Genomic DNA, 24,078 nt, shown 5'->3' on the forward strand with positions numbered 1-24,078 from the left:
CGCAGCCCGGGGTGAGCTGGGCGGGGAGGGGCTCGGAGCGGTGCCGCTCCGTCCCGTCAGCGGGGCGGGGGGACGCGGCCGAGCACACGATAACCCGGGCGTGTTCTGGCCGTCCCCCGCGGGGCGCGGGACAGCGCCGCGCACTTCGGGCGCTCCACGCGTGACAAGCCCGCCGGAGGGGCGGGACCGCCGTGACACCCGGCGGTAACCGCGGCGGGGCTTCCCCCTCTGATTCTTCCCTCTCCCTACAGCGATTCCCGCTGAAATGCGGCGCCCCACGCTGGCATGAGCCCCCCCGTCGGGAGCAGCGCGCCCCGGGCACCGCCGCTTTCCCTGGCCGCAGCTCGGTGTCGGGAAGAGAGCGCTGTCGCCGCGGAGCCGCCGCTCGCAGCAGCGCCGGACGGACGGTACGGGGGCTTCGTGCTGCGGGAGGGCTGCGGGGCCCGGCGTCCCTGCCCCGCCGAGCGCCGGCAAGAGGGAATGTGTGGCGCAATGGTCGGAACGCCGTGCGGTCCGTGTCTTCTCCGGGCTGTGCGCTGAGGAGAGGGGTCGCTCTGAGTTACGCGGTGTGATGGAAGGTCTTTGTAAATTGAGGGTTTGTTGGATTTTGCTTGTGACAGGGATTACACATCACACCCCCCCCTCCCCCGCCGCAGATTCAGCGTCGCGGTAATATTTAGTTTCCTATCCTGGGTGTATTTTGAGGTGATCTGGGTATGGCGAGCTTTCTTATCTTACATTAAAATTGCTCTTGGATCACGGAGTACTTTGTATAAGCTTCCATAACTTTTACAAGGATAGAGATGCTATCTTCAATTACAAAGAAACAAAGAGAGGAGGAGGTACGGATTTGGGGTGGGATTTTTTGGTTGGTTTTGTTTTTTTTTCTTCTGGTTTTACTTTACTTTTACTTTGCTTTTTTACTCTCTGCTGTAAGAAAACAACCTTGACCCACAGATAGGGCTAAGATTTTTCTGACCTTGTGATTGGGATTGCTGGGATTAGATAGAAAACTTGTAGGTTTTTTGTTTGCTTATTTATTTTAATCAACGGTTTAAGAGCCCTAGAAACAACGTATGAAGCCCTGCTTCCTAGACAGAGAAACTCAGTTAAAGCCACGCTGGCTGTAAGCTGAGGAGCGAGTTAAGTGTTAGACCTCGGGGGGATAAGCCTCAAGCATCGTGCTCTCCTCTGCTCCAGTGACCCTCCCTGTCGGAGCTGATCGCGTCGTGAAACAAATTGGGACTTCACACCGGCAGGTCGGAGTGGAGACAGGGCTTTTCTCAGAAGAGCAAAGCGCACAGGGGAGCCCCGACCCCGGCGTGAGGCTTTTTCCCAGCACAGGGAACTGCAGCCCTTCATCACTGTCAGCTGGCACAGTTCTCCAGTAATGCCGTGGAAATACGAAAATCTAAGCCATCAATTCTTCAAGTAGCTTAAATCATCTGAGTTTGGATTTTGTTGGCAGGCTTAAAGGGATGCTATTGACTGGAAATATTTAAACATCTTACCTGGAAACTGTTGTTCAAAGAAGAGTTGAGATTAAGAAAAGTGACTGAACTTTATAGTCATATAGATGTGCTTTCTGAGTTTTCACTGATATTATCTGGTTAGCTCAGGCTCTTTCTGCACAAGAGAGATGCATTTCAAAGCCCTAAAACTGTAATTTTTCAATATGAAAGGTACTTGTCTCTTGCTCTGAATATGTTAAAACAGATTTGCAGAAACATGGCCTATTAATTTAGGAAAGGCTAAGAGAAAGGAGAAAGAAAAAGGGGTGTGGCAAGGAAATTACAAAGTAAAAGCTTTAAAGAAGAGCACCTCTCTGTAGTAGAACTTTGGACTGCCTAAGAGAGGTATGATTTCTTTCTAGATATTTGAGTCTGAAGATACCAAGCTGACAGCTTCTCCTTAAAGATAATAGTGTATGTAGAAAATAGATATGACTAGCTTCATATTATAGTTCTGCATCAATTTATTTGTCCTTCTTTGGTTTTTCTTCTCCATTCCAGAAGATTTCCTATATGATAAAGAGTGTATACCCAGACTGCAGAGAGCCAAACGACCCACCAAGCATCACTCCTGAGCCAGGGCAGCTGCACTAGGGTCAGAGCTGGCCCAGCACCTCTTTCCTGAAATGATGTGAGAGGCAGTACTATTTATTGAAGTTGCTGGTGGGTATTTTCACAAGCTCAAATATTTTTGCAGATGTTCTAAGAATTGCAGAAACTAAACTTGCCTTCTTCATGGGAGGAGGTTTTAGTATTTGTTGCACTGGATGTTTTTTTCTTAACCTGGGACTGAGGCTAGCACTAGGGAGGAATAACATTGTATCAGAAGGTGGTTAGAGGGGACTGACTTCCTTCTCCCCAGGGATTTTTTTGGCACTGGTTGGAGACATGGCATTTGGGGACTGGAAGTGTGAAAATGAGTCCTGCACATGAGCTGGTATTGTCAATGGCAAAGGCAGTGTAAGGCAGGTGGATATAAGAAAAATGGATGTGGTGATTCATTGGTGTTGATAGTGTGTTGTGGTTTCTTAGGCTCTTCTTTAACTGCAGTGTCCTGAGTCCTCCCTGGCCCATTAGCTGCACCATGTACTTCTCGTGGTGTTTCAGGATTGACAACATTTGAGCAGAAACTCTACCCCCTTCTCTTAATTTTGGAAGGCTCCTTGAGCAAAGCTGTTCAGCTTCATTCATTTCTGCCCTTTCATTTTTATCATCTTTCCCCCTGGGTGTGAAGTCCTTTCTGTAGCTGGATTCAAGCCAAGAACCTCTATCCACAGCTGCCAAGCCTGGCATCCTTACTGACATGCTGGCTACAGGTGAGTCAGTTCATTAGGATGAATCAGTATGCTCTATAAAAGTTTTAGGCTCCAGACTTCAGCTTGACTGCTCTTAATAATTTGGTTTTGCCTGGATTGTTTGTTTGTCACTCCTTCAGCCAAGCTGTCACTCCTGGTGGCTCCTCACTTCAGACTCGCTCAGCTTTTGGAGCCATGCAGCGCCTTCAGTGCAGTGCCCCTACAATTTGTAGAGCTGCTTTTGCCTCAGCATTGTAACTTCTCCATGACTGCTCATCCCTTTACCTCTCTTACCTGCACAGGTGGAGTTAGGAGGGATTGCACCTTAGCATGGGAATGTGCAGCTCTTAATGCAGGGAGTACTTCAGATTCTGGAGGTGGAGAATATCAACGTGAATCCACAGGAATGAAGAGGGGAGCCTTTTGCCAAGGTGGTGGTGTTTGCATAAGCTTTTACTGTCATAAATAAGTAGATTGAGATTCAGGGGTCAGATTCAATGTGCAAAATAGGGAATTAATTTTCAGGCTTCTGAGGCAGGGCTAAGGAAGAGAAGTGGTATTAAAGATATGGAAATGTGCCTTGAAAGTGACCTTTCAAAGATGGATGACATTATTTTTGTTGTATGAAGCACCCAAGTTTAATGAAGTATAAAGCAGAAGGGGTTGGGAGGATTTGATCCAAGTGAAAACAGAATGAGCGTGGGTCTGGCAGATGGGAGGAACATTAGCCCACTCCTTGGTGGAGTTGTTGCTTCTTTCTCCTGTTGTTGCTTACAGGGGTGCTTGAGAGAAGATACTTACCAGGGAGGGGAGAGTAGCCTTCCTGTTCTACTTTAATGTCACTGGCTGTATTTTTCTCTGTGGGGAAACAAAGTTCCAGCGCTCCAGTGGGTCACATCCTGAGTGTTTGTATCCAAAGTAAATCTAGAGCAACACCGTCTACTTCAATAACATCTGCAATAAGCCACAACTGGCTCTTTCTGAATAGAGAGGAGAAATGAACAGCTGTAACGTCTGATGCTGAATTTTTTGGCATACTTATTTTTTTGAGATTTATGGCTCTTTTATTCTCCGTTTGAGCATGTAGTGGAGCAATTGCTGATCTGAGCATGTGTATGTGTGAGAAAATGTCAGCTGAGGAGTAATATATATGGAAATCTTGCATAGAGATGGAACAGGCAGACAGTTTGCCATTAGATAATGAAATAATTGTACAAAAATTATTTGTACAAAGAAGCCCCCTTTATATATATAATGATATATATATAATATATAATAATTAAATAACGATTGAGGGAAGGGGTAGGGACAGGGTTGGGGGAGGTTAACAATATTTTTAAGTAGCTTGCTCTAGTTACAGTGCTCATTACTGACTCTCCTGCAATTTTACTGCTTCAGACACTGCTTTTCCAGTGAGTGGTGCTTGGTGTTGCACTTGCAGAGAGGTTTCTGAGAGACCAGCCCAATTGCTGGAGCTAGGTGAAGGGATTGGAAACTGCCCCCAAGTACTTTCTTTGTGACAAACTGGCCAAAGGTGGCTAAGCTAAGGTCAGCAACTCTTACAGGTACCAATGAACCTGCCTCTCACTGAGATCACTTTTCTTCCATCTAAAATGGGGTAGTAGAAGTTATTTCTTTGTGGGGTGTGTTGAGAGCATAAATGTACATGAGATACTTCAGAAGGCATCCAAGTATCTGAGACGGTCTTGGATGATATTCCCCTTCCTGCTACTTCTCTTCTGGCCAGAACTGACCAGCAGAAATGTTCAGTGCTTGTACAATTTACATATTAAGTTTTGGCAAAATTTTGTTAACCTTGGAATTTGTTTGACATTGATAGGCTCAAGAGTAAAATCTTTAACTAGTTTCTTTTACTTTCTTCTTCTACTATAGAGCAGCTTAAAAAGTTCCTGGCAGTCCTTCACCTTCTCCCAGATAACACAGTGTCTGCCTTGCCTTCTCTTTGAGAAGATCTGCTTCTGCAGAAAATGTTGAACCAAATATCTAAATTTCTGCAGGGTGGTAAAAGTGTTTTATCTGTCTTCATCAGCTCTTGACTGCATCTGCCTAGTTCTTGGTCTAGAAATGAATGTCCCTGAGGACTGCCTGGGGACTATTTTGCATCTGAATGGTGACTTGTAATGATTCAGGTAATGGGCCAGACCTTTATATAGTGACTGGTGCTAGTCCTGTGAAGTCCAAACAGCTGCTACAAATTTCCATCATCTCCAGTGAAAACAAGTACAACAGCATCAGCTTGCAGCCAGTTTACAGTAAACCTACTCCCTGGGCTGTGGTTTAACCTCCTTAAATGTCCCTTGTAGTCAGGTCTGTCACTCTCTATGTGAAAATAAGTCTTTCTGATTTACTGGAGTGTAAATAAACCAAGAAGGTCTTTCACGTTCAGGCTCTCTCATCAGCATATATTAGTAACGCTCATCAGCTTTTGACTGGAACTTTGATGGCATAATTACTCTGAAAGGGTAACATATTCAAAACTACCTGTGTGACTCTGGGAGTTAGATTCCTCAGAGTCTTAGTCATTATTTTAAATAGGAATTAGCTTTTTAAGCTACACACACTCCTGGAAGTTTTAAGCAAAGGCTTTTGTTTATCTTGTCTTTAAAATGCCAGTTTCTAAGATCAGAGTGGCAGCTCTGCCACTCCACTCATTTCAGATAATAAATAAGAATGTTGGAGAAACAATTAGAAAAATACTGTGGTAAATAAATTCTCATGGGTAATCTTACTAGACAGGTCCAAGAAGTAAAAATGTACTTTACAGTCACCTGACAGCAGGATGGATGTGAGCATGCATTTTCAGCTATGTCTTTAGGACAGCTGAGAGGATGACTGATGCCTCAGCTGTTGTTTTAGACAGAGCAAAGTATGTATTTCCCTAGACAGGATTTGGTGCACTTAACTCAAATAGCTTGTGACTAGAACAGTTCAAGTCACTGGGGCAAACATTGTTATCACAAGAAACAGATAAACTAAGAAAACAGTCTTGCATGCTCCAATGTTTGTGTAGGTAAGATTTTAATTTGCTATCAGTCTTAGAGTTCTTTTTTAGTAGTGATGGATTAGTCTTGATACTTGTGCAAGTTTTAAAGCATTCCTGTAACACTTGTAATGCAAAATCTATTTATTTTGCAACATACCTGTGAGATAGGGACCTGTTTTTTATCTCATTTGTACAGCTGGGGAACTGAAGTATTCAGTAAAGCTAAACACAGCGTGAAGGATTGATCACACAAGAAAGTCTGCAGCAGGACAGACAGGAAGGTGCTGAAACTGGGTCTCAATTCCTGTGAAAATCAACAAGCTCAGCTCCATACTTTTCCTATCTGGCTCTTCCTCGGTGCTTCTGAAGCAGTTTGTGGCATTTGCTTGGCCAGACGATGTGGGTTTGGCTTTTCTAAGGAAGGAAGCTCAAGCCTGGTGAGGGAGGGAGGCGATGTATGTCTGGGGGAAGATGAAGAGTGGGGAGCATCCCCCAGCTGGAGATGCCTCCACGACCACTTCTTCAGTGAGTGGCTTCCCCAAGGCTGGCACAGGCTGCTTCTCGGCTACTGAAAATATTCCTTCTGGCAAATCCCTGCTTTTCTTAATAAAGTTGATATGAGTGGCTGGGTTGATGATGGAGCTTTCTGCCCAGCTCCACATCTGCTGCCTCAGTGCCAAGTCCCTGTGCTGCCTGGGTTCTCTGACGGAGGAGAGCCTCATCTATTCTATCCCAGCTGTGTGAGGGTCACCAGTGGTTGGGGTTTGGTGGAGGAAGCTGTCCAAAGCTGGCAGGAGGAATTTTTTGTTATGGTTTCATGATCAACAGTAACAATGTGAGTTTTATTGCTCAGAATGTATCCACGTTTATAGGATGCTATATTTAAAAAGGAGAAAAAGTGAGTCATGGGGAGCTTATGCTAATGATAAGTATTTATGTCTACCTCTTGTGAGGCTGAAGGCAGTGGGAGTTGAGCAACATTCTTGTGAAGTGTCTAGAGGATTTACAGATCAAACTAAAGCCTGCTGAAGTCAGCTGTAAGTCATGCTGTGCCTTGCTCGGGGCCCATGTCATGTACTGTGTGTGGGTTACAGTGAAATATTCCTCTTGGGAAGCCCAGGAGCGCTCAGTGCTGCCGACTTCCCTGGGCTTGGGCAGGAGCTTGACTTGCTCCCAGAAGTTACTGTTCTGCCACTGGAAAGTCACTCCTGGGTTGCTGCCAGGGCAGGGATGTTGCTGTGCCTCCCAGGCCATGCCTGCAGCATCACAGGAATGGGTACCTGCTCCCTTTGTGGGAGCAGGCAGAACCTGGCATGTCCCAGCTTCTCCTGCTCCTCCACAGCAGCTGCAGTCCCGAGATGTAATGTCAGGGTCTGCTGTGCTACAAGCTGCTGGAGCTTTTCTTTCAGAGCTGCACAGGGACACAGGAGTCCCAGGGTTCAGAGACTTCCACTTATGACATGTCTTGACACTAATTCATTTGGCTTCCACTTAATTATGAAGTTCAAATGTTGGAGTTTGTTTTATTTAAAAGTTCGTTAATGAAATTGCTATCTGATTGAGAGTGCCAGGGAATTCAGCTTTCCAAGTGTCTGCTTGCCAGCATGCCCCAGCTCCTGTCACAGCTATAGGAAGGACTGGGATTAGGATTTCACTGGTGGGTGAGCCAACAATGGAGTATGGAGAGGGACACTGTGAACAAATCCTGACAGCGCCATGTGTCCAAAAAATGTAGATTTGGCAACAGTAAGAGGCTCTGCAGTTCATCTGTTTTATCCACTTATTGGAAGGAGGAGTTTTTGAAGTGAGCAAAAAAATAATTATTAAAGTGAAATCTTTAGCTTTATTGGACTTTTTTCATTTGTTTTCTTGTGATTTGTTCTGGTTTTGTTTTTGTATTTTTTTTTAACAATTGATCATACCAGTATGAAAATGAATGTGTTTGAACTTCCTTTGATACAGTTTTGAGTGGTACACTATTGCAGCCTGTTCTGTTTTCCAGTGCAAGGCATACTCTGGTTTATGGAAACACATCTTCATTTTGCAAATATAAGAGGGGTTGAAAAGCTTTTGAATAGGGATCTGCTCTTTGCATTGCTGGAAGCACTAAGCCTCATGGTGAGTCTGATAGGCAGTAGCTGGAACAAAGACCCACCCAGCCCAGATTAAAAGGATGTTAATGCACATCAATGTAGTGGGAATCACATCCAATTTTTTTCTTGAGCTGGCTTTTCCACATAAAGAAGTACTAAAACACTCAGTGTAGCATGTCTTCAGGTACCTGGTGACTCCAAAAAAAAAAAGCATTTAAAGGTTTTTTTTTTCTGTGAATTTGTGATCCTGTGATACAAGCTCTTTACTAGTTGGTTGTTGAAACACAGACTCTGAAGGGGTACTAAATGACAAAAGTAACAGGATGCAGATGGAATTTAATCTGTTGGGCACATCCAGACACTGTTATCGGGTCTGTCATCTGTGCTTAGCATACCCAGATAGCTCCTGAGTGGTCTGCATAGACAGCTGGCAGTTTAGTAGAGATTGTGATCTTCAGAAAATATGTAGCTGACGTCTTGTGTAATACTTGCTATGGAAGTATTGATGTCACCAGCCTAAGTGCAACACTTGCTGGGTGGGGAGCACATATCATATATATAACATATAAAGCAGGACTCTTTGGAAGAAGTTATTCAGTACCAAGCACTGCCAGAAAGAGTCATGAAGGGCATCCACAGAGCTTGTCCTGCAGGGTGATGAACTGGGAGCAAGGAGGTCACTGCAGGAATCCCTTTGGCTCAGTAGTGCTTGCTGCTGAGCTGCAGTTGTAGACTGAGGCTGGTTTGGTGGCTGCTGGTGTTTTGTGGGGACAAGAATCCCTAACTAACCCTGGAACAGGAGGAGACATGCCCCAGTGCTCTGGAAAAACCCTCAGCTGTTGTGAATTGTTTTTGTGCAACAGTGCAAGGTCAAACAGTGCTGCTGTAGCTCTCAGAATAGTGCATGATCTCTCTGTAAAGGTACCTGCCTGCATCTGACACAGCTGCCCTTGGAGAGCAAGGAAGGTATTGCCTCAGCCCACTCTGAGCCCACACTACCACATGAAGAGACCTTGGGGGTAGCTGGGGAAGGATTGTAGCTCAGAATTAGCAAGTCCAGAGGTTGTAATCAGCTGTAGTGATGAGGTGGACTTGAATGAGTACTTGCACCACTTCCCTAAGAAAATACTCTGTAGCTCAAGGGCAGAGTGCTCTGAGAGAGACTTCTGTTTCCTCCATATGCTGTGTATGCTTTCAGATCTAATCTGCAAACAGGGAATATGTCAGGCATGAGGAACTGTGCAGACCATTTGGTTTTCTTGAGGTTTGGGCAGGTCCAAAGAGATACTGAATGCTCTGTTATGATGCTCGGCTGGGGATCACTTCCTCTGTGCATCCCGCAGAATAGCTCCACAAAGCACAAAGGTGCTGGCAAGCTGCTGCATCACCCTAGTCCTGTGAGCAGCAAGAGTTTTGTTACATGAGATTTACTTGTGGAGTATTAAGTCTGTCTTCAGAAGTTTGACTTGGACCAAATGGAGCATGAAGTGGCTTTCATGTTAATCGGCAAAGTTGGCTAAGAGAATATATAATTCCTTATTCTTTCTGTAATGTAGTGAGCCTGTTTAATTAGGCAACTGGGATTTGAATTATTAAATAACAGAACAGTTTCAATCTACTTTTCTGTTGGTAAAGATCTCCAGCAACCCCATTTTTATTCCGTGGATTTTTAAATTATGAGTTTCAGAAACTCTTTGAACCTCAGGAGGATGGCTTACTGGATCCAGGAGGACAGAGAAATAGGACTCTTTTTTTAAGGTCTCCTGGGCACAGCAAGTTACTCTCTGTTGTTTACATACCAACCTCACAAGAATATGGAAATAAATGCTAGGCTGTCGAAGCAAAGCAGAAAAATTGTGTTTTCAGCCATATCCTATGTCAAAGCATCTGTTTGGTTTTGCACAGCATAAATCCTACTGCATGAAACACTGGGAGTACTTCTCTGGTTTGGGGGAAAAGAGAATCGAGCAAAGTAACAGGAGCTGCAGTTCATGGGCTTGGGAAGACTCCTGAAGGTGGACTGGCATAGCTGAGTGAAAGGACAAAGAGGAGCTGTCTCAGCCAAAGCAGTGAAGAACTGCTAAACTTGAGCAGTGATTGGAGGTGTGCCACCTTCAAGGCAATGACAAAAGGGCTGAGGAAATGTCTGCCACTGTCTATGGTTGGGGCAGACCCAGGGCAGGGTGTCCTTTTGGGCATCAGGAGGCAAGGGACTTGCTAACAAAGCCACTTGGCCCCAGAAAACTCCTTAAATATCTTCCGACCTCAGGCTTCTCCAGCCGTCCTGACCCCAGGCTAATTTATTCTGGTTCCTGTTTGGGACTGGTGCACTTCAAAAGCCTTGTTGAGTGGAGGGGTGGGTGGACACCGTGGGTGGAACTGGTGACCCAAAATACCATTTCCCCTTCCTAAAGCTGGGCGTATACCAAACTTGTGTCTCTGTGTGGTGAAAGAATATGAACCAAAAGTGCTGAGAGATGCAGTGGTTAAATTGAAACATGCTGTGGCAGGATGAAAGTAATCTTGTCCCTTACAAGGCCTTAATGCTTTGGGGCTTTATTTTTTTCAAGTGGCTGCCATCCATGCTGTCTCTATCTGTGCGTTTAATAGAGATATTTTTATATGCAGAGATGTATCAAGATACCATCAGGTTAAATCACCCCGTGTTATATTATCACTCACTAGGTTGATATAAAAAAACAGTATCTGTAGTTGTGTTTTATTTAAAATTTTAAGTCTGAAGTGTCATTGAAGGTGCAGTCCTTGAAGCATGAGAGGATGACTCCCATGTAAGGGTCTATGTCCCTTGCAGAGAGCCCTGCAGTACAAAGAAGGGTCAAATCCAAATATTTTGCTGTTTCTGTGAGTCTGGTATGTAAAATATGATCCAAATGAAAGATTTACCTGGATTGCCAAAACTAAGGATAATCCATAATCTCTTTGCTTGGTGTTTAAAAACAATGTCACTGTACATGCATAGGAATGGCACATGAGATCTACCTTAAGGCTAGAGCTACATGATTCTGTGTCCCACTGGTTTTAAGAGACCTTGGTGTATTGACTTAGTTACAACTTTGCAGCAGGGTAGCTGTACTTCAGAGATCTGTGATAGATGGAAGTTAAAAATAAGTCTTATAGCAGAACCTAAACATTTCTTTGGAATTTCTCAGTCTCTAGGTGATTAAACATGTTTTCTTGCTCAGATTCTTCTGGGTTTCAAACAGCAGAAGGAGAGCAGAACAACTGAACCAAAGCAATGATTTGAAAGAGCTAATCAAGGATGAGGGGTTCTTCTTTGAAGGTAGCTCGATTTATCTCATTAGTCTAGACTCAGAAACTTTGTCTAGTTAATTTGCTTTATTTGGTTCATGCATGGTTTTAGCTGTGAAGTGACCTGTCCCATGGCTCAGGTAAAGCATGAGTGCTGTGCACTTGTAGGAGCTCTGGACCACTCAGGTACAGCTGCAGTGTACAGTGGCACTGTAGTGCCACTCACAGTTAAGGAAAGGTGAGTATGGTCCAGCCACTGGTCAAGCAGTGTGGTGATACCAGTATTTAACTGATGCTTTATCCTCTTGTCCCATCAAAGATCCTTACCTGCCCCTTTGCCAAGACTCAGTGTGTTCACTGTCTGTATTGCTCTGTAGCCCAGCACATCTCCTCACTCCCTCTGGGACAGCATCCTCTGAGGGAATCTGACTCTGCAATTTCTGTGCATCTCTCAGTGTCAGCCTGATGATAAGACAGAGGGAGGCATAGCACTGGGCGTGGGGCTCTGAGTACCTTGAAAGCTGACTTCTGAAATGAGTATAGCCAAGTGTGGTGTGTTTCTCCCATGTGAAAACAGTTTACAGGGCAAAAGCAGATGTTATTGTTATTTGGTGTGTGTGAAAGCAGGCAGAAGCGGGTGTGCCTCTCTTTTCCTTTAACTGGCAAGAGAATCTGCTGTTGCTTTTTTATTTTTATTTTTTTTCCCCCCACCAAATGGTAATTGAGTTTTGTGGGGCTTTATCTTTCCCTGAAGTTGTAGGTGAATTTCTGATGTGATTGCACAGTGCAGTGGTGGTTGGAGCCCTGCTGTTGCCTCGTTCATCGGAGCTGCTTCACGAGAGTGCAAAACACTTCTGAGGTATGATTTCCCATAGCATGCTAATCCAGTGAAGTGCTGTAGATTTGCTTGCTGGCACTGTTTAAATCCATAATGCAGCACCACCTGCCAAACCACGGGGCATAATGGAAGTGTTAATGAATGTACATATATACCCTCCCACACGGCTGCAAGTTGAATGACTTAAGAGTCAAGGCAGAGAATTTAGTCTGAGTGCAGAAGGAACTAGAATTAGCATATCCTGATGCAGATCTCTGCTGAAACTGGTGGGTGAGGGGTGGCCACAGGGGTCTAAAGTTTGGTCAGCTGACTTACAGGGTGCTTTCATAGATGTGTTGATTTTCAGTTGCTGCTCTGTGGATTGATCCACTCATGACACCTGAGATGTAACTTGGGCATTCAACAACAAAGTGCAAGTACTGAGCAGCACCAGCTGGGGCCCTGGTACCTCTCTTCTGGAGAGGGTGTTTCTCTCCAGTGCTGGCAGCGTGAAGGCACTTGATAACGGAGTGGACTTGAGTGATGCAAGTGTAAACTCTGTTGCTCAGGGGTGGTTTGGCCAGTTGCCCACTGGTGCCTGAGTGCCAAGGTGTGTGTTTGCCACCAGGCTGGCGCAGAGTGGAAGGAGCAGGGGAAAAGCTGACAGCCAAGAGGTTTGCCAAAGAGAGGGGTAGGAAGAGGCAGCAGGGCTGGCTGGGATGCTGGCAGTGTATGTGCCCCCTGTCCTCAGGCAGCTTTAATGGAATGCTGTGGCTTTGCAAAACCCTGCATCACCGTGTGTGAGGCAGAGGAGGGGCCTGTGCATTCACCCCTCATCCCACTCCTCATCCTTGTATCCAGTCCTCAGTTCTGCCCACCCTCCTCTTTGAGACAAGCTGTTGGATTTGCCAAGTATGGAGTCACCTCCCCAGCATGCCGTACATAAATAAGAGGCTTGTGCTCTTGGCAGACATTGTAACAAGCCTGGAAAAAATTACTGTTACGGGTCCTGGCCCAGTGATGAGATCTTGGAGTCTTCCAAGTGAGAGAGCAATGACATGGACCTGGGAAATGCCTGAAATAGCCTTCCACACAGTTCTGGGATTTAGCGTCATTAAATTCTAAATAAAATAGGCCATGTGCCTATTTGGGTAAGTTTGGGAGATAGCTGTTCCTTCATCTTCTGGTGAAGCTCTACTAAATCTCATCTCCAGTATACAGTCTAGCATACTCTGTTCTTCTGTACCTGTAGGTGAGTATTAGATGTGTTGTGGGGAACCAGGAGGACTGTCCTTGATTCAAGACTCTGGGAAAATTTATAGAGAGCCCTACAAGCCTGCCCTGTGCCTTGGGGTGTAGAACTATTGCAGAAACATCAGTGCTGCCCCATAGCTCACAGATAATTTCAGGGAACATCATGATGCTAAGTGAACAGGCAATGTGTCTTTTTTTCCATAGGATATGTACAACAATAGTCTTTTTGTCTAGGAAGGAGATAGACATGAGTCAAGTTTTGGAAAAGACTTGCAGTTAGAGGACAGATTTTGGAAATAGCCTGGAGATCCCCACTCTTCTCACCTTCCTTCATCTGTCCCTTGGACTTGATAGGATTCACCTAGCCCCTAGTGGAAATGCTATTATCAGGGAACTTCACAGCCTTAAGCTCTTTGCAGCTGTCTAAAAGATGCAAAGTGTGTTTGCCAGGAGGGAAGGGAGTCTTTAAAAAGCCATTTACATCCTGAAAGACATCCGGTAGAAACACTGGAGATGTAAAAAGCATTAAATACTGAATTGAGCCTGACTGGAAGACAAGCTTGGAGCCAAATGCATTGACTGATTTGCAGGAGGGTGACTGGAATGAGGTTGCCTGTACCCTTTCTGTCCATTAATCATCTCCAAAGCAGCCATAGGTGCCACAAAGTCTGCGCCTTGGCTCAGCCATGTGTGAACAGCACGGTGCCCATAAGGCTGCAGGACCGTGACCCATCAAGGAGCTGGGCAGAGGGGTGGATGGACCCCTTGTTTTGGGACTAATGTGGGGAAGGCAGGGTGGAGCTGTGAGGAGGTCTGTGCTGGGCAGTCCTTGGTGTTGCTTAGGATCCCTTCACAGTTCCACGCTGCAGCTCAGGAATTTGTTGCCTGGACCACTTCCACCTGCTCAGGGTGATGCTGGTTGAGGCTGGGAGGGCTGTGCCATGCACATCTGGCTGTGCCATGCACATCTGGCTGCATTGCTAGCATCAAGGCTGCATGCAGGCAGCCAAACATCTGGGCTGCAAACATCTGGTGTTGCTGAAGCACCGGGCTATTCCTGCAGACACCTCACTGAGCAATATTAAGAGCAGCAGAACCACCCAGGGCAGTGAATTTGGGGTCTTTCCTATTGGTGTGTCAGCAGGCTGGGATGTGTAGGAGGGAAGCTGCCCATTTCCAGGGATTGTGCGAGCAGGAAGGGCAGCTATTGGAATTTGAAGCCGCTTCCTCCACTGAATTTGTTCTTGCTGTGTTATCTCTGCCTGGGCAGGGCAGGGGAACATCTTGGCTATCTGCTTTTTTGCTACAGTATGTTTAGGTCAACTTCATTGGTTCCATGATAACATAGGAGAGGCCTTCCTGGCCTCACTAGCAAAGAATTTGCAAGAGTAATACAGGAATCTGCCATCCCTTGATGTCTCATGAGAGCTTCGGAATTAAATGGGTAAGGAAAGGGATGGTGGATTTTAACACACAAGAAGTAATGGAAGTAAGAATAGCTGAGCCAGGCCCCATTTCATAGCTTGGCAAAAGGCTTGGATCAGCCTCCAGTGGACACCCCTAAACTGGCAACCATACAGTTTTATTTGAGGTCTTAGAGCTACAGGAATGGATCTTGTGTAGCTGCTTTCTGGTCGCATAACTGTATTCTTCTACAGAACTGGTAGTGGCAGAGCTATAACTACAAATGACCCAAATCTGACTGAAGTGTTCTTTTTAATAATAACGGGGAAAAAAATAATCTGGTTTCTGCACCTGACTGTTGGCTTGTCAGAGTGACAGAACTCTTCTTATTTTGAAAAGGGCACTACATCTCCAAGGGAAACAGGCTGAAGATTAATGGTGTTGTTGTGGGAGGTGGAGGAGGAGTTGGGAGAGGGAGCAGAGTTGCTTTTGGATGACATTTGTCAGTGTGATTGACTCATGCTGTGCTGCACTTACATACAGACTGGGGACACCGACAAGCACGTGCTTCCCAGTAAAAACAAGTGAGTCCCTGAACTGAGCCTGGCCACAGGGAAGCTGCTGCTCGGTTCTACAGCAAGGGCTTCTCCTTACATCACTGAGGGATTTGCAGAGGGGGAAGGTGGGGGGGGCCGCCTACTACCTAACCCATTTCCAGTGACGTGGCTTTTTATTATTATTATTTGTTCAGGCTATAATTCCATGTTTCCTGAAATAACTACCAAGTATTCATCAGGCAGCTACTGCCTTTAGCTGCCTTTTGTGTGAATCTCAAGTGCTTCATTACTCCCCCGGTGCATTTTCTTTCTCTTACAGTAAATCTGAGCAGCATCTGTATGGTGGAGGAGGTGATGCAATTTTGGGTTGAAAGGGAGAAAAGGTCTGGCTGGCACAGGAAGCCAGTGAGCAGTTCAGGGAACACAACACTCGCAAAAACAGCATCTTTTTGCACAGGAGGAGAATTGAAGAGGCCACTTCCAGGACCAACAGTTACCTCCCTCCACATTCAAAGCCCAGCCAATTGCAGCTCTTTATTGCTTGGTGGAGGATTTTATTTTTAAAATACAGTTAGTTTAAGGTTTTTGTTTTGTTGGGTTTTTTTCTCCCTTTTAGTAGGAATCTGATAGTGCTTTGATCACTGCTCCCAAAGGAAATGCCTGTAATTTCCTGTGCAGGTCTTCCCAGGTGCTGGGCTCCATCGGATCCAGAAGCTGATGGGAGTTGGGAGCACCTGTTAGAATTCTCCTTCTTAGAAAACCTCAGAGAGTTGAAATTGCACTTAGGTTTTGAAAAACTTACTGCCAGAACTACAAAAGACATCAGACACTGGCTTCCCGCATGACGGATCTGTTCCATGCTGACTTCCCACTGAAGACTGGAACACGGTCCAGCTTCTGTTCAGTGCCTCCTTTTGGAGGCATTGACTGGGAAGGAAATCTGACAGACTGGAGAAAACTTGGCTAAGAGTAAATAGTCTTTATTTAGTAATAATTAGCAGTGGTTTTTCATACACCTACAAGTCCTTTGGCTCTTGAAGGGCTGGGACATGGTCATGCCTACTTGAGGGAGAAATTCCTGAAGTTCATTCAGTCCTGATCAGTATGACTCAAGGGAAGCAGCAGCCTCCTAAAAGGGCATGTCCTGTCTTTCAAGGATTCTTAGTTCCCAGCCCAAGGGATTGCCTACAACACATCGGGCTGAACTATTTTGGTACCTGGCTAGCGTCTCTGGGTGTGTCGCGGTGGTTGTGTGGCTGCAGCCAGCAGTCTGCAAGAGGAACAGAGAGGGAAGTGTTCAGATTTTGCAGAGTTTCAGCCCTGCAGGCACTGCATGGAGCTGCTAATGCTTACAAAGTGGCCGGGTAAAAGGGTGTAATCGAGTGAGCTGTGGGTAGAGGAAGAGTTCTTAATTGCAGCTGTAGGAGTAGTTGGCAGCCTCGGTGGCTGATAGTGTTTCTCAGGTGAGATTGGCGTCCTCAGGTAAGCAGAGTTCTGGCAGGCCATGGGTGAGGAGCCGTGGACCAAAACAAGCTGATGATAGGAAAATTGCCTTGGCCATGGGTTGATGGAATCATCAGCATGCATGCTTATACATTAATATGTGCTAAATCACAGCCTATTGCTGAAGTGGACATAGGCTCCCTGAAGCTGTCTGAACTGCAGCAGAGGAGGAGGGAGCTTGGTAGTTCCCACACAGGCCCTGCTGTAGCTTTTTCTGGAGGTTTCATAACAGAATTAAGCAATTTGTGTTGCATGTTGCCATGGAGACTGTAAATCACTGTCATGCTGGTCTTCTCAGTCAGGGAGCCGGTGTCTTTAATTGCACTAACCTCCCCTACAAATCCAGGGCTTGGTTCTGAGCTTGCTGACCTGCAAAGGCCTCGCCCTGGGAGCTCAGCCTCCAGGACAGCAGAGCAGGAACCAGGAAAGGGGGTGCTAGGACATCGAATATCAACTATCTGGGGTCCATTTTATCTTTTATTGTTGTCTTTTGTGGCCACAACTCTGTTCAGACCCACTTGCATTCAGGGCAAGTTTTGTAATGAGGGTGGGGATTAGATATGCTGCCTACATTTTGTGGGCCAGTCATATAAACTAAGCTGAATTTGGTGGTTTTATGTTACTCAGCTGCTCCAAGGGGATACCTCAGCCCTTACACTCCATCTCCATGTCTAGACTGGTAGAAGGGGTTTTATGCACTTTATTCTGCCTCCTAAAAAAAAAATACTTTTTGCTGAGGAGGCTCACTCAGCCTCAATGACACCCTTGGATCAATGTTTCTTTTTTGTTCCCATCCACATACCCCAGAAGTAGCCACATTTCTGTCTCAGCATTACTGGCTTGTGCTGTTAGGCCACCAGTCTTGCCAGTGTATATGAAGATGGTTGTATAAATCAGCCTCCTTCCAGTGACTAAACCCTGACGGCATTTGTCAGCACAGGGTACAGATCCTTCTCTTGGCTCCTTCTAAATAAATAACTATATAAATTGTAAGATGATTATCATCAGGGCTTATTAGTGTATTACCACATGCTGCTTTGTATTCAGACAATAGATAAAAACATTTGTGCTTCACTTTTCCCAGTCAGATCTACAGCAAACACGTTTACTCCCATCTGAGGAGGACTGTGTCAGTACTCTTGCCAAAAACGCATGAAAATCAGCCCAAGTCTTTTGCACTTGCCTGTAGCTCTGTGCACCTTTGGGAATGTTTAGTCTTTTCCAGGAAATTATATATGTTGTTTTAAAGGTTTGAATCATGGGCTGGTTAAGTTTATAATCTTGTCAAGGCATGAGTTGTCTTCTTGCTCTGGTTATTAGGGCAGGTGGAGGGGTAGAGGGACTGGAGTGCTTGACTTTCAGAGGGTTTTCATTATGTACCTGCATGGCTGGAGCATGGGACCTGCCATCTCAATAGAAAAAGGAGTACTTCCATGAGCAGTAGAAACAATCCTGTAGAAACATCTAAACTTGCTGCCTGCTAACACTCCGAAGTTTTCATCTGTCGTGTTAGCATCACCTAAAATACTGGGAATTGTGCTCAACAAACCAGCCTACAGTTCTTGACTTTTTTTCCAATTTTTTTATTCTTTTTTTCAGTTCATTTCTTGCTGTTTTCCCCAGGCTACGTAACAGTCTGGCAGTTCAGACACACAGCATGACCAAACTTCGGTCATGCCGATTCAGCCGATAAGCATGCTGGGCAGAGACACAGTTTGTACAATGGGCTAAACATTATCCTAGTACTTTGGGGAGCATTTCATGCAAGATAAGCTTGAGGCTGCTTAGGAGCGGGTTAAAGGGCTGGCACAAAATGTCAGTGAAAATGTAATGCTCGTTGCCAAGCAGCAGCTTGTGGTTTTGTGAGGAGGTCAAAAATCGTGCACAAACGGAGTATGTTTTTCACATCCACAGACTGTCCCCCACCATGTCAGTAACAATCAGTCTTTCATTCTGCCTGGCTGGAGCTGCTCTGCCATGTAAAGAAGGATGGGGTGAAATCTTGGCCATGGGCAAAGCAAAAAATTGTCATTAAATGTGTTGGAAGGAGGGGCAGAGCTTTAGCTAGGGTCTGTGTCTCAAAAAGCCTGTGAGGATCATCTCTCCCAGGAAGGATTACACAGAAATAAAACTTTGTCTTTCAAGCAAAAATAAGGCATTTAGTTGAAATTCATAGTTTTTTCTGCAACCCAGTGTGATGTGTATTGATGTGCAGCCTCATAAATATGAGAAGGTGGCTTACTCAAAAATAGGGCTAAGAAACTTTTCCTTGGGGTTGTTGTGAGGAAATGCCGTAAGACTATTTGAAACCTCAGCTGGTTTGGTCTTCTCCCCATCCAGCAGCTGTTGCTTGCAGTGGAAATTCTTGCTATTCTCAAGAATTTCCTCCACAGGTGGTTTAGAAACAAGCAGACTTGATCATGCTTCTTCTTGCTCTGAAAATGTTGGCTTGTCTCAACATGGACAAGAGGCCTTTGCTTTTCTTAGACTCAGCAATCTCATCCTCTGTCTCCTCCTTATGGGCTTTTCTTTTTAGAGGTGTTACGAGGTCTCCAGTTGTGCTGAAAGAACATGAGACACCCAAGTTTGCCAGGTCAAAAGTGCTTTCATGGTGCTGTAGTTTGGATTAAACTGAAGTAATTATTTTGGAGAAAGGGGCTATAGAAATCAGAAACTAACCTGGATTAAGAGATTGTGTTCTTGTGTTTCGACAAGAACACAATCAGCTTCTGTGGCACAGAGCACATCACCCTTGCTTGGTGGCCTCTGAGAATGAGAAACTCAAAGTTGTCTTTTTAATAAAAAAGAAATCCCTAGGGTTATTGGGAAAGCCTCCAAAAGCTTGTGTGGGTTGGTGGGGATAAAAGCTGGGAGCCAACAGTTTATGGAGGTTCCCTCAGAGCAGTCCTGGTCCCACCTCAGTGCTGAGCCCAGCCAGCACCTGCAGCCCAAGGGGCACCAGCAAAACCAGAGTGTTTGGGAGCAGGTGTCTGCAGAAACTGTCACAACAGCTGCTGCTGCACTGAACAGTATTTTCAAGAAAAGCAACACCAAGAAAGTGAACTGCCTTGTCTTCGGCCTTATCATTATGATGGATTTTTTTTATTATTATTCTTTTCTCTTTAAGGGTGTGAAAGACCTCCCAGAACATGCAGTGGTCACTCGGATCTGGGAGATGGCCACCTGTTTCCTCTGTGATCTGAGTCAGCATCACTGGTGCCCATGGGTGGGTGTAGGGCACTTATAAGTACAGAACCTCCTGCCTGGCTTAAACGAGCAGTCTCTGCTGCTGAATGTTGAAATGGGCCAGTCAGCACCGGCTGCCTCTTCTCCTTTCTCCACATACCTGTGCTGTTGGCCAGTTTCAGCCAGGGAATTTTTTTCGTCTTTCTTTTAGGAGGCAGCTCTGAGGTGAGGGGAGCAGTGTGACCATGCTGCCAGGAAGCTGCACTCCTGGCTGTGTCACAGCCACAGGCACCAGCCTTCCTGCCACAGCAGGGTTGAGGGGTTTAAAAAAAAAAAAAAGGCAAAACAAAAACCACCTGTTGTTTCTGGCCTGCTGCCTTCTTGTTTTTATTTCCCAAACTTGAAAGTGAGAGAGAAGAAAGCAGCTAAGTGCATTTTTGTCTGCTGGCAGAGCCAGGATTGGACCTTTAACTCCTGTTTCATCCGTCACCACCAGCTGTGCTTGCAGATCTGGCCCTGGGATGTAACAGACCATTTAATGCTTGCTATACCTTGGGTTAAGCAGTAAGGAATAGCACAACTCTGATTTATCAATGGGATTTGGTCACTGGCAGCAGGAAACTGTCAGGAGCTTGATAGGTGCACTGAGCCAGGGTGATTTTTGTCATTACCATGTGGACCCAGCCCCTGTAGAAAAGGTATGCAATGGCATAGGCATTGCATGGACATTTCTGGTGACAGTTAGTAATGCTTGTACACAAGGCAGGAGTAAACGAGGCACAGTGGTGGAGTTGTCTGCCCTTGTAAGTGCTGGCTCTGAGCTGGAGCAAAGCTGTTGGGAAGGGCTGATACTGCTGCTCCTGTCCAAAAGGATTTTGTTAGGTCAGAGCTGCCTTCATCCTCACTTGTTAGGCAGCAGGTAAAAGCTGCCTTGTGCATGTTGCCCTCTTGTCACTGCTGCTGAGTGATTGGAGATGATCTCTTTCTCCAGCAGGTTCAGCACACTGGAAGCATGGCTACAAGTGCCGTTCCCAGCGAAAACCTCCCCACGTACAAGCTGGTGGTTGTTGGAGATGGTGGTGTGGGGAAGAGTGCTCTCACTATTCAGTTTTTCCAGAAGATTTTTGTGCCAGACTATGACCCAACTATTGAAGACTCCTACCTGAAGCACACAGAAATAGATGGGCAATGGGCAATTCTTGATGGTAAGCAAGCTGCTCTCACAATCCCCTTTCCCTTCTAGCTGAGCATAATTGCAAATAGATCTCAGTGTACCCCACAGCACGTTGTGTCCCTGTGTCCCTCCTGCTTTGCTGTGGGCTGGCAGGAACTGGAGCTGCAGTGCATGGTCTGCAGCTGGTCTCCAGCAAAGCTTCTCCTTCCAGTTGCATTGGTTCCAGCTCTGCACAGAAATGTTGCTTGCAGGCCTGTGAAAACTACAGATCCTCATTGGCAGTTGGAGTAGGCTTCTGCAGCAGGTGAATTACAGCACTGCCAGGTGGATATTGCTAATCATACTTCATTGAGGTTGAGCTCATCCCCAGGAAATGACAATGGGTGGGTGAGTGAGGGTTATAACCAGAAAGAACATTTAATCAGAGCTGTTGTCCACTGACAATGAAGAATTGTTATAGCTCTTAACTCCAGTTATTTAGGTGTGATGTTTTAATATTTAAGTACCTGTTTCATTTAAATATGGGTAGGGTACCAGCCTGGAGAATTTCTATAGCCAAGAGTTCTCAGTTCTTTGAAGAAAAACTGCCTTTTTTTATTTATTTATTTTTTTTAATGAAACAACAGTGAAACACACCACCAACCAAAAAACAAAACAAACAAAAAGAAAAACAACCACCACCCAAACAAAAGAAAAGTGACTTGATTAGGAGGTGAGGAGAAAGCCCTGTATTACCTAAAGCTGCAGCTTGTTCATTTGTGCTGCATATGAGGCAGACTAACCACAGCTACAAAGGCAATCTTGCTCTTAAAAGTTGTAAGTTTTGTTTTGCTTTATACAATAATTAGGTAGTACATAAAAGCAAGCAAGTATATTGTTCCTTAATTACCCAAGTTCATGTATGTGGCCACTAACATAAGTGAACTAAATTTAGCCTCACTTCTGCCAAATTCTGCCTCCACCCTCTTGTCAAGACAGTGCTCAAGATCTTTGGTGTCTCTGCCCAAGTGTCATTGGTGCGTGGGGACAGAAAGCTGGGGGATTGTCATGAGTGGTGGAATGTGGGTGCTGCTGGGGTTTGCTGTGCAGACTGTTAGCTTGGTCTGGAAACTTAGTTGTACTCTTAAGGATTTATCAGGTATAATTTAGTGAGTGCAAATGGCCACAAAGTCCTTAAAATAATAGCTTTTATTCAAAACCAGAAAACAACAAAACAAGTTAATCTTGTCAACTTTTGTTCATTTGAATGTGTTAATAGTTGGTGTGAGGGAGTATTTGTGAAATCGGTGCTGAAATGTCTCTTCTTGTCATCTGCATCAGAGATATCTGCTCCCAATTAACCATCTCATAATGTATACATGCACCCTTATTTTTAAAATGCCAGTCCTGTGTAAAAGAAAAATCCAGTCCTGCTGTAAATTAAATTCATTATTTTGGGTCCAAAATCCAGCCTTCTAAACTGAGCAATCTTTATCTTCACTGGTATGCCTCATGTTCTAATATAACAGTACCAGCTATTATACATATTGGTGTTGGCTGAAACACCTGCAATTTGCAAATTATTAAAAAGTAAAAAAGTAATCTTTTACTGAATATTTGGAGTTTTTGCTTAGACAAAAAAAAAAAAAAAAATCAAAGCAACAAAAACCCCAACCAAACCTGATCTGAGTGGGAGTGGTAAAAGAAATTGCTTTCCAGCAAGCAGAAACTTAACCCTTTGTTTTAATGAAAAAGCCATTCTTTTGCTCAGATGAACCAAATGGCTGTACTTGGGCTGAACTGAATTCAGCTGTGGCCTTGAATGGCATGTTGGGAATCCCTGACTTCCAGAGCTTGTGTGCCCACAGATGCTTCACAGCCAGAGAAGTGAAACTGCAGCTGCTTCTCTTTCCTACCACTTGAGACTATGAACAATCACAATTTTGGAAGAAAGGCAATATTCTTGCCTGAAAAAGGATGAGACCCTTTTCCATCTGCCCAGCAGAAGCAGAGCACCAAGACTGACTAACACTCCTGTCATTTGCCACAGCTCTCTGTCACAGGCTTTGGATCTAGGCCATTCTCAGAGGTCACCATATACTGGGACAGCTGCTCTTGTGGCTACATGAATCACTTATGGTATAAATTTAGGGATAAACATGATAGGTAGGGTAAAGATGCATCATGATAAATCTTAGACTTTCCAGTTGTTCTTTATGACCAAAGCCTTTACAAGCTGTGGTTTCATGCAGTGCTTGGTGGGCAGAAGCAGCTGCCCACCCCTAAAATAGGAACTGGTTTTGGAACATGAACAACCAAGTGAGGATATAGCCTGAGGGGTTCTATAAGTCTTGAAATTTCCAGAAAAATTATTTTTTTTAAAAAACCAAATTCATAGACATCCAACAACTTTAAAAAAAAGGGAAACATCTCACCTTTTTCCAAGCTATTGCCTGAGCAGTTCTGTACAAAGCATCTCAAGCATTTTGTAACTGCACCAGCATTATGGTAAAGAAACTCTTCTGCTAGCCAACTTGCATAAAGCATTTGGCTTCCCTCCATGAAGACCTTCACCCACATTTATTCAACAGCAGTAACTGTCTGCATGATGAAATGTTTGACTTGCTTTTTTTTCCTTTGCTGAAATCTCTCACTGAAAGTAGACTGAAATGGAATAGGGTTTTATTTTAGATTTCAGAGCAAAAACTACATTCAGAATCTTCTTTTATCTGTTTGTTCTTTGGCTTGGGCACATCTCTCTATCTTTCTCAGCATAGAGCTGTCTGTGATAGTTCCCTGCCTCCCAGAAGATTGGGGAACCTGTGTTTGTCGTTTTCATGTTCCCACTACACAAAACCACTTCATTGTTGACTTTATGCCAGCTTTAGAAGCCCATCGATGTAGTGTTTGGAAGACAAGTGTTGTAGAGAGGAAGAGGACACTTAACCTGAATCAAAGATGCACAGGCAATTTGTGGCTAGCCCATTTTTTGGTTGCTGCCAGTCTAATGAGCCTTTAGGATCAGCCTCCA

The 24,078-nt window shown here is 44.9% G+C and overlaps 1 protein-coding gene across 8 annotated transcripts in view; it reads left to right on the plus strand.

Moving 5' to 3' along the window:
* MRAS (muscle RAS oncogene homolog) overlaps positions 1-24,078 on the plus strand; it is a 38,356-nt gene continuing 14,278 nt past the window's right edge. Inside the window, exons 1-5 of one of the 8 annotated variants that reach the window (XM_019007524.1) lie at positions 1-11; positions 252-407; positions 2,013-2,174; positions 11,928-12,032; positions 20,886-21,099. In XM_019007524.1, the coding sequence (XP_018863069.1) occupies positions 20,907-21,099 (193 nt within the window). In that variant the 5' untranslated portion in view covers positions 1-11; positions 252-407; positions 2,013-2,174; positions 11,928-12,032; positions 20,886-20,906. Of the gene's footprint in view, positions 12-118; positions 408-2,012; positions 2,175-11,927; positions 12,033-20,885; positions 21,100-24,078 lie in introns of those variants that run through there. The other 7 variants (XM_015634917.3, XM_033515997.1, XM_019007525.1 and 4 more) reach the window with 7 other exon arrangements.

The sequence above is a fragment of the Parus major genome, chromosome 7 (assembly GCF_001522545.3).
Source record: "Parus major isolate Abel chromosome 7, Parus_major1.1, whole genome shotgun sequence".
In the NCBI taxonomy this organism is placed as follows: Eukaryota; Metazoa; Chordata; class Aves; order Passeriformes; family Paridae; genus Parus; species Parus major.